This window comes from Zootoca vivipara, chromosome 8, assembly GCF_965207765.1.
Source record: "Zootoca vivipara chromosome 8, rZooViv2.hap1.1, whole genome shotgun sequence".
NCBI classification, from domain to species: Eukaryota; Metazoa; Chordata; class Lepidosauria; order Squamata; family Lacertidae; genus Zootoca; species Zootoca vivipara.
In genome coordinates this window covers 7296585-7311304 of record NC_142591.1, presented here as the reverse complement: position 1 = coordinate 7311304, position 14720 = coordinate 7296585, and the positions used below count along the sequence as shown (strand labels likewise).

Below are 14720 nucleotides of genomic sequence, written 5' to 3'. Positions count from 1 at the left end.
TGGCTGTAGTACATTAACTTCCAGAGAGGCACTGAAGCATATTTTCAAAAAGAACACTTGTGGGAAATGGTTCACATTGGGGTAAGATTCCCCCGGCTGCATTCTGTTATGAGTAAGAATAGAAAATAAAGACATACATGCTGTGTTCTCTAGATACAAAGAGACCCTTATTTATTCTTTTAAATGTCAGAATGGGGAAAAAACAGGTTATTATTGTTCACACGTCTCTGGATGCGGCAGATGGGCTATTTAAAGAAACATTTGCTTGCTTGCCAATGTGCTTGAGCTGGGAAGAGATCTGAAAACCGACTGAAGTTGTGAGTGTAATGCAAAGTCTAGAAAGCAAGGAATGAGTCCAAACACCAAATTATGAAGAAATCTTTAAAAACAAGAGTGCTTTGTACAGCCTTTCAGGGGTACAGGGCACCCTGAAGTAGAAATGCTATCATTTTCCCTTAAGAAATCAACCTTCCCCTCAGATGGGGGGGAGGGGGAGGGGTGACTGTTTCAGCAAACAACCACCTTGCATTATTATTTTCGTGGGAAAGAATGTTAATTAATGTTAGAAATCTTAAAACATTTTCTAGCTGAAGATATTCTGCTGACCTGCTTCATTTTCTTGCCTTGCCTCTCTCTCTTAATCCAGAATTTTGAATTGAGACGTTTCCGTTTTGAAATCTATTGTGAACCGCCTTGAGGATTTTTTTGGGGAGGAATGAAAACCACGATATCATGCCTCTCCTCCCCCCTGGTTTGAATTTAGCAAACCTAACAAACCGATAGTAACGCGAGGTACAGAGCCAGGTGACGCATGCATTGTGAGGCGTCTTAATACATAACCATTATTCGTTCTTGCAGCTTACTAAACTAAAACAGAATTTCAAAGCTTGCCATATGTGGATGGTGGTGCTTTCACGCCAGTCTGTTTATGAATGCCATAAAATATTACCATTTGTCTCTGATTCCTCACATTGCCCCTAAGCTGGTTTTTGTTTTCAAAAGTTTCACATTTAGATGAAGCTCATGGCCTTTAGCAGTTTAATGCTATTATCTGTTGCCCTTCCATCTTGAGGAACACTTGTCATGCAGCATCTCACTGCCTTGGATGATGGAAAAATGATGCTACGGAGTTTGCTCTAATATTGTACTGACTCTACATTTTTCTGGCTCATTCAGTGGACAGGGAATGGCTCTCAAGTACCACTTCACTGCGGATGGCGGAGCTCTCTCTCTCGAGACTTTTTGCCGTCTCTTCATAATTGGACAGAGTCAGCATCTTGCTATGCAGTGTTTTCCTCCCTACGAGACAAACAGCAGCTTCAGGAGAGACATTTAGATTGGGAAAATCTGATTTGGTTCTTAGCGTGGTCAACCATTTTCACTGTACACGGCCTCAGAAAGTCAGCTGCAACCAAATATAATGCCTCCTGGGCATTTTCTTTCAGTGTTTGCAGATGCACTGACTTATAATCACTGTTAGATGTCTATACAAGAGTGGCAGAAAATCCTAAGTTTCTGAAAAGTAGTGATGGCCATTCTAGTCCAGCAGGCATTTGAATGAAGTTTTGGAGTTTTTAATGATTATTAATTTTATTTTATCTGTTAATATGCTTTTGCAATTTCTATGAACACCACTTGGAAACATTCATGATTAAGTGATATATAAACAGCTGAAATTATAATTCCTTTTTAAAAATGCTACAGTACTACTTGTTCCATGCATGTAGTACCTTTGATGGGCGAACTCTGAACACTGCAGCCAATTCAAGGATAGAATTAAACAAATTGGATTTTCATTTGAAATTCTTGGAAGTTTTCAGATGCCTGTCAGACAAGCATTTCTACTTGAGGCAGAAAACGCAAAGGGAGACTATTAGATCCATCCGATGTGCATATGACCACATTCATTCTTTTTAACGGACAGAAAATTATTTAACAGACAGAAAAAAACATCCTGTTTTTTTGCAGTAGACCAGTGGTGTCCAAACTTTTTTAAAAAAGGGCCAGATTTGATGAAGTGAAGGGCCATGAGGGCCAACCAAAGTTGTTGAGGTTTTTTTTTTAGGATTGAAGTTGTTGAGGTTTTTTTTAGGATTTTACCCAGGAAATAAACTGCCACAGGGGCTGGATTAAACCAACCAGCAGGCCGGATTATGCCCCCGAAATGGACTTTGGACATGCCTGCAGTAGGCAGATATTCCGTGCAAATCAGTGTCTAAGGAAACTAGATGGAAAGTTTAAATTATTGAAAGCTTTGGGTGGGGTTTCTTTAAAAAAACAACCCACCAAGGTTTTTACTCAAATGTAGCCGTAATAGGTAGATATGGCCATTTAAGTGCAATATTCTTCAACATCAACTTCGTTGGACTGGTCCTGTTGTGCGGATGCCTGATGATCGTCTTCCAAAGCAACTAATTATTCCAAACTTAAATATGGAAAGCATAATGCCGGTGGTCAACAAAAGAGGTTTAAAGACGGTCTCAAGGCAAATCTAAAAAAAATGTAGTATAAACACTTAACAACTGGACAACACTGGCCTGCAAGTGCCCCAGTTGGAGAACAGCCTTTACCAAAGGTGTCATGGGCTTTGAAGACACTCGAACTCAGGACGCAAGGGAGAAACGTGCTAAGAGGAAGGCACGATTGGCAAATCCACACCGTGATCAACTCCCACCCGGAAACCAATGTCCCCACTGTGGAAGGACGTGTGGATCCAGAATTGGCCTCCACAGTCGCTTACGGACTCATTGTTAAAACTGTGTTTATGGAAGACAATCTTACTCGGCTATGAGTGATCGCCAAAGAAGAAGACAGAGTACTCCATTGTAAAGTATAGTACTTATTCCAATGGAAAGCCTAATGGTTGTATTCTGTGCCATCCATGAGCAGCACTTACACGTGTAGAAGGCAGCTTCTTCCTATCCTCTCTCCTCTAATCATGTTGAGGGCTCCTCCCTCCACAAAAAACATTGAGGCAGGTGGGGTTGGGGAGGGAGGCGAAGAAGGCGAAGTCCCTTTATGGAAGCACAAAGTCCACCAGTACAACACTAGATTCCGCCCAATGTTACTAGAATTAGATCACCCTCTTAAACTCCGCCGAGGTGCTTCCCATATACAACTGACCAGTTACAGATTAAAAGCAGGCCCCTTCCTAAGCGTTTGACAGCATGGTGGAGGTGAAGATCTGTTGTAGAATCTGTGGGATGTCCTTGGTGTCCATGGCAATAAAGGAACGGCCAGCCGGCAGCGTCCTTTGCAACCTGCAGATTATGAAGGAGAAAAATACATGATTGCAAATTGTGTCCCACTATACAATGAATACACCAAATAACATTTAAATGCTCTTAAGAAGAAAGTAAAAAATTTCCTTCCAAATCTCAGTACTGGGACTGCAACCTGAAAGACTTGGAAACTTCGGTGGGAGCAAACGGAAAGGGCTTTGCCTCTGCAAAAGTCTTTCTGCAGCAAGGCTCCTTTCTATTTGTGTTTGCTATGTGCTATGCACATGCGTGGCAGTCAGCAGAAAGGAAAGTACAGCATTAACACTCTGGATTGTATGGGGACTGCGACAGGGTGTCGCCTCAGGTGTGGGATATACAGCAAATCCAGGAGGAAATGTGTTTTGTGTTGCCCAGAGCACAAGACCAATGACTGTTTTAAAGTAGATCTTTATATTATTATTATTATTATTATTGCATTTCTTAATTGCGAGAGGTAGTCTTTGGAGGCACAGAATACAAGCAGCCCCTTGGTTAAGGTAGCATTTTACTTCAACCAATACCGAGTTAAACACACAGCAGAAGAAAGGGCGAATCTCTCATTTGTCACACCGAACTCTGGCATGGGCAGATGTTTCTGCTTTCTGCAAAGCTCAGCTTGGCGTGAGTTCTCTGCCGCTCACAGCACAAGTGATGCTAGGCAACCAGCCTGGCCAGAGGGCCAAACCTGAGCAGATTTGTGGAGAACTGTGCACCCAATGACTGGCGCAGAACACATTTTTAAAGAAAACTTATGCCATATGTATGCATGCCATGAACTCATTGACCTACCTGTCTGCCTGATCTCCCAAGGAGCCTATGAATATGGCAAATGCATTCACTTTGGGGCTGATGGTCAAGGCTTGAGCAAACCGTGCTGGAGGGATGCCATACCGCTCAAGGTTGGCATCGCTTAAGACTATGACAAAGTACTCGTCTGCCTCTTCTTTCGCAATCTCCCGAATGGCGTGCTCTGTGCCCTCCAGAGTGTGGTCGCCACTCATACAGAACTGCGCGTGGGCATGCATTATCTGAGGGGGGGGGGGAGAACACCAACAAAAAGAGGCACGTAAACGAAAAACAAGGAAGCAAATATTTCAGCACCCCTTGAATGGAAAAGCCTATTGCATGTGAATTCATGTCCAAATTCTAGTTCGGAAGATAAAGCGACTTTTTGATTGAAAAAAAAATGGAAAGAGAGCAGCTTACCATTTCACCTGAGGCAGCAAAATGAAATGGGACACACACACCCCCTGGGACACAAATATGGAAAATAAATGAACCCGTGAACCAAAAACCTATCTCACTGGGAACTTAAGATAACACTTGTGGTGCCAGCTTTCTTAGGCAAATCCCCAGTGGGCTGAGAAGGGGGTGGGTTGGTATATGCACCATGGTGACCAAAGTAGGAAAAAATGAACGCAATCCATAACCGGCCTTTGCTGGAAGGTTCAAAGTGTGCGTGCGGAACAACCAGGTGTCTAGCGTTTATTTCAATAGTAAAACATGTGATATGACTCCTTAACAACAATAGATAAAAAAAATTCAGAATAATAAAACAAAAGGGTTTGTGAAGTGTTATCTTCATTATTCGTATCTACAGGTATCTCCATGTGCACACAATTTTTGGAGAAGACCCATTAAATGCAGGAGGTCCAGGTGGGTCTGTGAACCCTCTGCAAAGCTCAACTATAACTACTCACAACAGTAGCAACTGGTGAGGACACCATCTGGACAGGGAAGGAAATCCGTATGTTGCAGGAGGCCGTTCTAGAAAGACACTCCATAAATACAAATAATACATTGGCAGCCACTTTGAGAACAGGATCCGCGACTAGATGGGCCAGTGGCTGGATCCAGCAACTTCTCCTTACGTTCTTATATTCAGATTCCTAAGTGCCAAAGGTGGGATTTTTTTTTACAGCATGACTCCCTGTCTCACTTGTTTCTCTTCCCAGTATACCAGGCACTACACAAATGTCTAAGAATTTCAGTCAGTAATGGTTTACCTTCAAAATTTCCAATCTTTGTTTATTGTTCTTCGGAACATTGTCATTCTGGACCACGGCAATGTTAAAACCATCTCCCGAATGCCCAGTGATGTCATACTGCATGGAAAAGATTTAAACATCATTTTTAAGCATCGTTCCCATAAGAAAATGTATGTTTTATCATAAGGCACTGGTCACAGTTCCCACCCACCAATTTCTGTGCTATTTTTTTAAAAAATACCCTTGTGCTCACAGGCCAAAGTACAAATTAAGACTGGAAGAGGCACATTTTATGCCTTTAGTTACATATTCAAATTCTTAATATTGATTGTTCAGCCCTTTTAAGCAAACCACAACAGCATCAGCTTGCATGGACAGATCAGGCAAATTCATACTGGAATACCAGGGGAAGGATTAGCTTTTAAACTGTTCAGTGTCTGACTGCCTATATTTCTATTTCTATGAATGTTAATTTTATTTGGCAAGACTTATATACCACTTAATTAACAAAAACTAAGCAGCTTACATAAAAATATATATACAATATTCATTTAAAAATACTGATAACATTAACGTTAAAACCAAATGAACAAAAAACGCATAAACATTGTACAAGACATGTCGTGAAAGCATGATCTTTAAAATGTTTCCGGATAAGAGAGGGATGTTGAAACCTCTCTTACAAAGACAGAAGGGAGTCCAATTGCACCATACAGACTCACAAATCTTTTGCACCATTAGCTTTTGTGGACTGGAATCACAGAGCCAGAGAGTTGGAAGGGACCCCGAGGGTCATCTAATCCAACCCCCTGCAATGCAGGAATCTTTTTGCCCAGCGTGGGGCTGAAACCCACGGCCCTGAGAGTCTCATGCTCTATTGATGTAGGAAATGGTCCTGGGGAAAGGAAGGCACATGAGATGAATAAAGCTAAAGTTATAGCTGTGTTGATGCAATATGCAATATACTACCAACATTTAACACAAGCATTTTAGACACTAAAGCTCAAGGCAAAATGCAATTGATTTTTGTACTCTGCAATGCTTCCAAACAATCGTGGTAGACTGCTTTTTGGTTTCCTAAGAGAAAGAAATGTCTATTCCTTTTGTGAGCAGAAGTGTGGTCTACATCTTTCTACTGGAAAAGTTAATGCTGATAACATATATGTTCATGTGCAAATCACCTTAAATTTCTGCTCGTAATTCTCAAAGGCTTCCATCACCATGCAAACAGCTTCCATGGAGCGCTCCAGCCGCCTGTCCACCCCGTTGAAGCGGTACATGCTGCCAGAGACATCCACGACCAGGCGGAGGCGTTTGGGCTTTTGCTGAGGGCTCCCCAGCTTAAAGAAAGCAACAGCAAGTCAGGTCGATGAAGGGGGTGGGTGAGCTTCAGTCAAAAGGAGCAAACGGTTAAGTGCTAGCTTAAAGGGCAGATTATAAAATAATAATAATGTTCTAATGCAAAATCAGTATAAAAGTACCTAGGTGAACTGGGCACAAATCCTTCTAATTACTTTTTCTGGTAACTTTCTGAATCACTGTTCTAAGACTGCCGTGCCCGGCAGAGGGGCTCCTTCTCTGCTACCTCCCGCAGCTTCCTTATTTGTGCGTTTAAGACGGACCCGAAGGAACAATTCTGTGAAAGGCAAGGGTTAGCTCACTGTTTTGTGAACTGCACATGGTCCCCATAAAGGTATTGTGATCCTGTTAAAATATTACGGGAAACACTTCTTTTGAGACACAGTGGTACCTTGGTTCTCAAACGCCTTGGTACTCAAAGAACTTGGAACCCAAACCCGGCAAACCCGGAAGGAAGTGTTCTGGTTTGTGAACTTTTTTCGGAAGCTGAACGTGCTCCATTTTGAGTGTCACACTTCCGTTTTGAGTGTTGAGGTCTGCCTGTTTTTGCTATTTATTTTGCGTTTTTGTTTTTGCGGCTTTTTTGTTTTGTTTTTGTGACTGTGTGGAACCCAGTTCAGCTACTGGTTGATTGATTGTGTGACTGCAGTACATTGTTGATTGCTTTCATTTTATGGATCAATGGTCTCATTAGATAGTAAAATTCATGTTAACTTGCTGTTTTAGGGGTTGTTTTTAAAAGTCTGGAACGGATTAATCTATTTTGCATTTCTTTCTATGGAAAAGCGTGCCTGGGTTTCAGAACGCTTTGGTTTTGGAATGGACTTCTGGAACGGATTAAGTTTGAGAACCAAGGTACCACTGTATTGAGAAAAATCTACTGAATAGATTTCTGGATTTATGTTGCCCATATTGGAAACAAAATCCAAGAAACATCTCACATAAGGTTCTGCAGGTAAAAGTCTCCCCCACCCCCACCCCCCAAAATGGATCTGAGATTCAGAATTCATTCCAAAAGCAAATAGGGTTGTTGTTTTTTAACATGCATTTTGGGGATAATTCGGCTTTGTGTTGCAAAGCTTGTCTGCTGACATTACAGCCTTTAAAATGGGATTCTGAGCAACACTGCACTCAGACTATAAAGTAGATCATTTAAAAAGTGAAGCGCCTGTTTTAACACTTTCTGGCATTGTTCCTGGATCTGAAAAGGTATTTCATGACACATGAAGCAAGGCAAGCCGGAATACAAATAGCAAGCTGCTTACAGAGAGTTTGGCAAACAGATAAAAAACGCTTAAAATATTTGTTTTGTTCTACTAGCTTCCAATGTCATTCTTTCCCTGAATCACCATTCAAGCATTTTGTTTTGAATTCTCGCCTTCTCCACTGGAATAGAGATGCTTCTCATAATTTGGTTCTTTGTCCCCGTTATTTATGATTTACTTCAATCCAGAAGACCTAACAAGAGGGTGGAATTTAACTGCGAACGCCAAGCTCTCTGGAGTTCTGACAGTTGCAACCTAGGACCAGAGGCCTTCATACATCGACACATCCAAGCAGAGGCCTTCGTGGTCAGCCATGGGAAGGAAATTCCCCCCAGGAAGCACACACAGCCAACAAAGAGAGCCCAGAACGTGGAACTATGCTCTGTGGCTGCTGCTTCAAGTTCCCCATTACGAGGTTTACATAGCAATTATCTCTATATTCTGAGGGCCAAATGGCAGAAGACTGTGGGAGATCTGTAACTGGGTCTCCTGCTATTCTTTAAAAGTGTACTACCTGCCAAGAAAAGAGCAGCTTTGGAGAGGGCAATTTTATGAGGAAAATGGAGGGAGGGGAGAGAGGATTAACTTCCTCCAGCAGCAGCGCAGTCCTTATCAGATTCCTCCTCACCCCCTCCAGCAGCTACATAGCCAATCTAAAAAGGGAAGGTGCTCTAATCCCAAACCTCCGGCTGCCATGTCTGGTTGCATCCTGAGTCCAGAAAAGGTAAAATCGGTGACTCAATATCATAAACGCAAGACTGAGAAAAGTTGCTCTCAAAGGCATGTTTGGAGACAGAGTTACGTCACGCAAAGTTAAAGGTAAAGGTAAAGGGACCCCTGACCATTAGGTGCAGTCGTGACCGACTCTGGGGTTGCGCGCTCATCTCGCATTATTGGCCGAGGGAGCCGGCGTACAGCTTCCAGGTCATGTGGCCAGCATGACAAAGCCGCTTCTGGCGAACCAGAGCAGCGCATGAAAACGCCGTTTACCTTCCCGCTGTAGCGGTTCCTATTTATCTACTTGCATTTTGACGTGCTTTCGAACTGCTAGGTTGGCAGGAGCTGGGACCGAGCAACGGGAACTCATCCCGTCACAGGGATTCGAACCGCCGACCTTCTGATCAGCAAGCCCTAGGCTCAGTGGTTTAACCCACAGCGCCACCTGTTACTGCAGCACAAAATGAAATGAGCACAAACAAACTATATCAATGGACTCTGCAGGAGAACTGACTCCACCCCAGACATAACGCACAGCGTGATTCTGGAACCTGCACGGAGCCACAGCTGCCTCCTAGAACGGGCAATGGTTCTGTGGAAATTCACTGTGCCAGACTCCGGGGGGGGGGCATGCTAGCTGGGCTACATTTAAGTTGCCATGCAGGCTCCGTGCAAAAACTCTGCCTTATGCATAAATTAAATGTGTGAATAATGGGGCAGGTGGGCAGAATTTTGTAAATTACACAGCAATATGTTAAACGGACTGAGAAAAGCATGTATGCCAGGAAAACAGTTGGTGTGCATGCACTTGAACTTTGTCTCAGTTAACTTACTTGTGGGTCAAGATCTCCCCGTCGCTTATAGATAGCTTTTTCACCTGTCAGACTGTCAATTATCTTGGCATCATCTAGTTCTCCAACGGCCTGGTTCCTGAGCCACTGTCTTTCCTTCCCTTTCGCCTGTGAAAAAAAAGGAAACACTTGTCTTTAAGATAATTTTCTTTCTGAAAATAATAATAACAATAATACTAATAATAATAATACTTTTTTATTTATACCCCGCCCATCTGGCTGGGTTTCCCCAGCCACTCTGGGCGGCTTCCAACAGAAAAATAAAACACAGTAATCTATTAAACATTAAAAGCCTCCCTGAACAGGGCTGCCTTCAGATGTCTTCTAAAAGTCTGGTAGTTGTTTCCCTCTTTGACATCTGTTGGGAGGGCGTTCCACAGGGCAGGCACCACCACCGAGAAGGCCCTATTTGGAAGCACTAATGGGACTTCTGCTGCAAATTCTACAATGGGTTTTGGCACCAATATTCCAACCAAAACATGAATAGGCAAGTATTTAGGAACACAGGGCTCTGCCTTATACTGGACCCGGACATTTCCCACCCAGAGATGCCAGGGATTCCAGCTGGGACCTTTTGCCAATGAGCGACAGCCCTTCTCCATTGATAATCGATCCTTCCTATCAAACAAACTGTTAATAGTTCCAGTCGTGTGGCTTAAGTGATGATGGGCAGGTGACACAGCGCTCAAAATACAGTTAGCTTTCAGTTACTGAAGTAAGTAACTGGACTTTTAACAAAAGAGTGGAGTATATACAAAAAACTATCTCAAAGTGTATTATCCAAATAATTCTCTACTCGCGGACATTGAATGATGTTTGACAATATTAGGAATGATCAAAGTGGAATTGAAGAGAAAAAAAGGGGATGTTATTAGTAAAAACCTGTGAAATACAAGATATATAAAAACGTATAATAAGAGGGACGGGAAGTATCTGTGTTTAAATGTTAAATGTAATGGTTGTGTTTATTTTTGACGTATTTTTATTTATTTTTTCCTCTTTTCTTTTCTTTCTATCTTTTTTATTGGTATTATGTTGTATTTTTGTACTCTTTTGTATATATGTGTTTTTATTCCTTCTGCTTTTAAATAATAAAATTTAAAATAGCTTGTGTCAAAAAAGTAACTGGACTTTGAGAGCCGTGTTAACAGCTGGCCATCACTTAAGCCACATGCAGTACAAGGCAGGGACTTTTTCCACTGGTCTAAGGATGCTTTGTGACTCTGAGCCCAAGGTGCTCTTGTGCGCATGTTAGGAAGAAGATAAGTCCAGACCACGTCTCTGTGGCATCCATTGTCCATTCTGGCACATGACCCTCCAGCTTGAAGTAGCACCACACAGGCACAGGTTTATCACCTCAGTGAGAACTAGTCCCAAATAACGGGATTGCACGCCAAATAAGTAGGTTGTTTCACAGTTAAACAAGTCTTTTCCTCCTCCTCCGTTTTTTTTTTTACAGGCAGCAAATAATGTCTGGTTTCTTGGTACACATTTCCCAGGAAGACAATGCAGCCTCAGGAAACAGAGCATGCGGCGCTTTCCCCGTGAACTTAAAACAACCTTTTGTTAGTCTAAAGGAAAACGGATGCGCTTCCTTCCCTGATGCTGTGGCAAGTGCTGCTCTGGGTCTCTAGTCACCAGGGACCAACTCCAGAGACCCTGGTCCTGAGGGAGGGGGCACAGGGCTAGCGGCTGCTGCCTCCCTCCCCCTCCTCCCTCGGCAGTCCTGAATTGTGGAACCAAAAGCCTAAAATGCAATACTGTATATAACATCTAACAACAGTAAAGTATCTTCAAAAAGAAGATTTTGATCATATTATTATTATTATTATTATTATTATTATTATTATTATTATTATTACTACTACCACTACAAACAGAATTTTGAAGGTTTCTTCACTTATGACCTGGAATAACTATTTGGGGGTTTTTACACAAAAAGAGAAGCACACTGTCATAAATAATAATAATAATAATAATAATAATAATAATAATAATAATAATAATAATTTATTATTTATACCCCGCCCATCTGGCCGGGTTCCCCCAGCCACTCTGGGCAGCTTCCAACAAAACATTAAAATACAGAAATCAAACATTAAAAGCTTCCCTAAACAGGGCTGCCTTGAGATGCCTTCTAAAGGTCTGGTAGTTGTTGTTCTCTTTGACTTCTGGTGGGAGGGCATTCCACAGGGTGGGTGCCACTACCGAGAAGGCCCTTTGCCTGGTTCCCTGTAACATGGCTTCTCGTAGCGAGGGAACCGCCAGAAGACCCTCGGTGCTGGACCTCAGTGTCCGGGCAGAACGATGGGGGTGGAGACGCTCCTTCAGGTATACTGGACCGAGGTCTTAACAATTTGGGGGGGGGGCACAATCAGGCTCTTTTAATCTCTACAAAGTATGAGCTCCTCAGATTTTGAGGGGGGGAAATATCTCACTGCACACTTTGCAAATGGAAGCTTATCTTGATTCTCTCTGTGCATTTTTTCTTCTCTCCCTGGCTTTCAGACAGCGAAACACAGATGTCACGAAAGATCAGGCCATGGACAAATAGCTGAAACACTCCTTGAGCAGATGTAAAGGCTCACCCAGCTGAAAGCATTATCTGAGCACAATGGCATGAGTTTCAAGGATCAGTGAGCTATGGCACGAATCACCCTCTCTTTCAAAACTAGATGCAGCGCCTCCTAAAGCAGCCGCGGGAGACGGGTGGACAATGACCCGAACGAGGTCACAAGGCCATTTCCCACAAGCTCCAACCACCTTCCCGACACCTGACATTAGATATACGGTCAGGTGTGGAGCAGGAAAAAACGCAGGTCACCTGACCTCATGGCAAAATCAGGTGGACCTGTCAAGGGTGTTGGAGGAGCTCAGAGTCCATCTCAGTGCCAGCGTGGTGTAGTGGTTAGGACCAATGGACTCGTAATCTGGGGAACTGGGTTCGCTTCCCCGCTCCTCCACATGCAGCTGCTGGGTGACCTTGGGCTAGTCACACTTCTCTGAAGTCTCTCAGCCTCACTCACCTCACAGAGTGTTTGTTGTGGGGGAGGAAGGGAAAGGAGATTGTTAGCCACTTTGAGACTCCTTAAGGCGAGTGAAAGGCGGGATATCAAGTCCAAACTCCTCCTCCTCCTCTTCTTGTTCTTCTTCTATATATTTATGGCTGTCATTCCAATATTCTAACCCCTGGCCACAAATAAGCTTAGCCCTGGTTCATACATGCACACATTAGGGAACAGAAGGTTTTCCATTCCTTTCCGTTTCGTGCGTTCCCTGCATTCTGTTCTTCCTTTCAGTTTAACTTAATAAGTTAATTTTGGAATTCACATGTTCAGAATTTGTCAGAGTTCCCACATGTATCTCCCGTAGATATGTTCATCGATTATAAATTCACACAAAATTGAATCTTGGACAGATCTTACAACGCCTTTGTGAGCTGTGATTTAATTTGTGCGCAAATGTGTATGTTGTGTACATTGTGGTGCTTTTTTGTGCTGTGTGTTCAGGAAGGGATGTGAACTGAAAACTGTGGCGAACTGCACATGCACAGAGGCCTGAGCAAAACTTGGAAATAAAAAAAAAAGGAAAACAGGGGATTTGATGGTGCATTGGCGCAGCTTCAGAAAAAGGCTGAGGTGTTTTGGAACTCCAAAACGTGGGATTAAATTCAATGCAGGAAGCATCTCTATTTCACATGGATCTACAGTTCACAGCTGTGGAGTTGGTGGGCAGCAACTGGATGTGGGTTGCCTCTGCTGAAATGCATAATGTATAGGGGAGGCGAAGAGATACAGCAGCCATGGCAGAAGATCCCTATTGTGACAGTCTACTCAGACATGCAACTTTTGTCCAGTTGGTTGGGTCAGCAAGTAAAGAATACAAATATCACCAGGGGGGGGCTCTGGGGGGGGAGGGAGGGGTGGAAGGAAACCCAATTACAAATTAGACCTCCCTTGGATGGTCACACCTCATGGGTCCTCTTGTGGCAGGAGGGGGCTTGTGGGGAGGCGGCACGAAGATGGAGGGAAATAATGTTGATCTTTAAGAATAAGAATTGGAATCAAGAAAAGAAACCCGCCATAACTATATTAAGGAACTATGAAAATCAGGAAAAAGGGATCTGAGGAAGTCACAAATACAATGTTTAACAAAGTAAGAAATTGATATTTTTAATTGTTTGTATGTTGGAGGATTATATATAAATAGTTGGGGGGGTTTCTTATCCCAATCTCTCCTTTTGTCTCGGGGCCTCCTGATAGCAGGGGGGGGGGGTCCAGGAGCAAAGGAGAGGGGGATGAGGACAAACCCAGATTCAAAATGGACTACCTTCGACTCTCAACACCTGCAGGATCCACTTGTGGCAGAAGGGGACTTGTGGGGGGAGGGAGGGAAGGTGGACAAAAATGTTTTGTCTTTTTGTGTTATTATATAAAATTAATAAAAATTATTTTTTAAAAAAAATAGAATACAAATATCACAACTCATTCTTAGCTGATTAGTTTTCTACAGCTAGAGAATTCTGAGTGGGACCCGTAAAATGCAAAAAAGGAGTTTATCGGTTTTTAAAAAGTCAATTATTACCTGTAAATTATCCAGGATGATTCGGAGTAAATGAACTTGCCGTCGAACAGCTCCAGAGAACCTCTCATACGTAGAAGCATCATATTCACTCATCTGGATTTCTTTTAGTCTGAAGAAATGAGATGAATATAGAATGGAATGAGTAAGAGGCATTTTGCACAGCTATAAAAGAGCTGGTCAGCTTTCTTAAAACGGGACATACGAGTGCCACAGTGCAGAATAAAACAGGCCTTCATAGCTTAAGTTCTAAAACAGACATTCTACCGCATTAACTGGGATGGTCCAAATTCAACAGAATTTGAATCTCAGCTAGACTATTTTTATACTGAACTCTCACATCTTGAAATCTGGTTTGTCTTATCCTGTTTTGAGAAGATATAGAAGTGAAATCAAGAAAACTGAAGCATTCAGGGAGCCATTTTGATTTCCTTCACATATATTGGAGGTTTTAAAAAAGAGCTTGCTATTCCTGCCTCGCAGGGAAGTTGGACTAGAATTAGGCTGCCATATTTTGAAGAGCAAAAAAGGGGGGACGCATTTGCCGACTTCTACTTTTAACTATGAACTATAACTCCCTTCCAACTCTATACAGTTCTATGACTCTGTCTCATGGCTCATCCAGACTTCCGCTTGTCCTGCCACTTTCTCCTGAGGAAACCCGATCTTTAGGTCTCTATCAGAGCAAACGTCAATTGG

At 42.7% G+C, this 14720-nt stretch overlaps 1 protein-coding gene across 5 annotated transcripts in view; it reads right to left on the bottom strand.

Moving 5' to 3' along the window:
• Positions 1-145: 145 nt before the first annotated feature.
• VWA8 (von Willebrand factor A domain containing 8) overlaps positions 146-14720 on the bottom strand; it is an 89118-nt gene continuing 74543 nt past the window's right edge. For 4 of the 5 annotated variants that reach the window (XM_088676078.1, XM_088676081.1, XM_088676082.1 and 1 more), the window contains 6 exons: positions 14025-14133; positions 9423-9548; positions 6430-6588; positions 5267-5365; positions 4050-4288; positions 146-3260 (listed from right to left, as the gene is read on the bottom strand). In XM_088676078.1, coding sequence (XP_088532204.1) covers positions 3152-3260; positions 4050-4288; positions 5267-5365; positions 6430-6588; positions 9423-9548; positions 14025-14133 — 841 coding nt within the window. In that variant the 3' untranslated portion in view covers positions 146-3151. The remainder of the gene's footprint in view (positions 3261-4049; positions 4289-5266; positions 5366-6429; positions 6589-9422; positions 9549-14024; positions 14134-14720) is intronic. The other variant, XM_088676080.1, reaches the window with a different exon arrangement.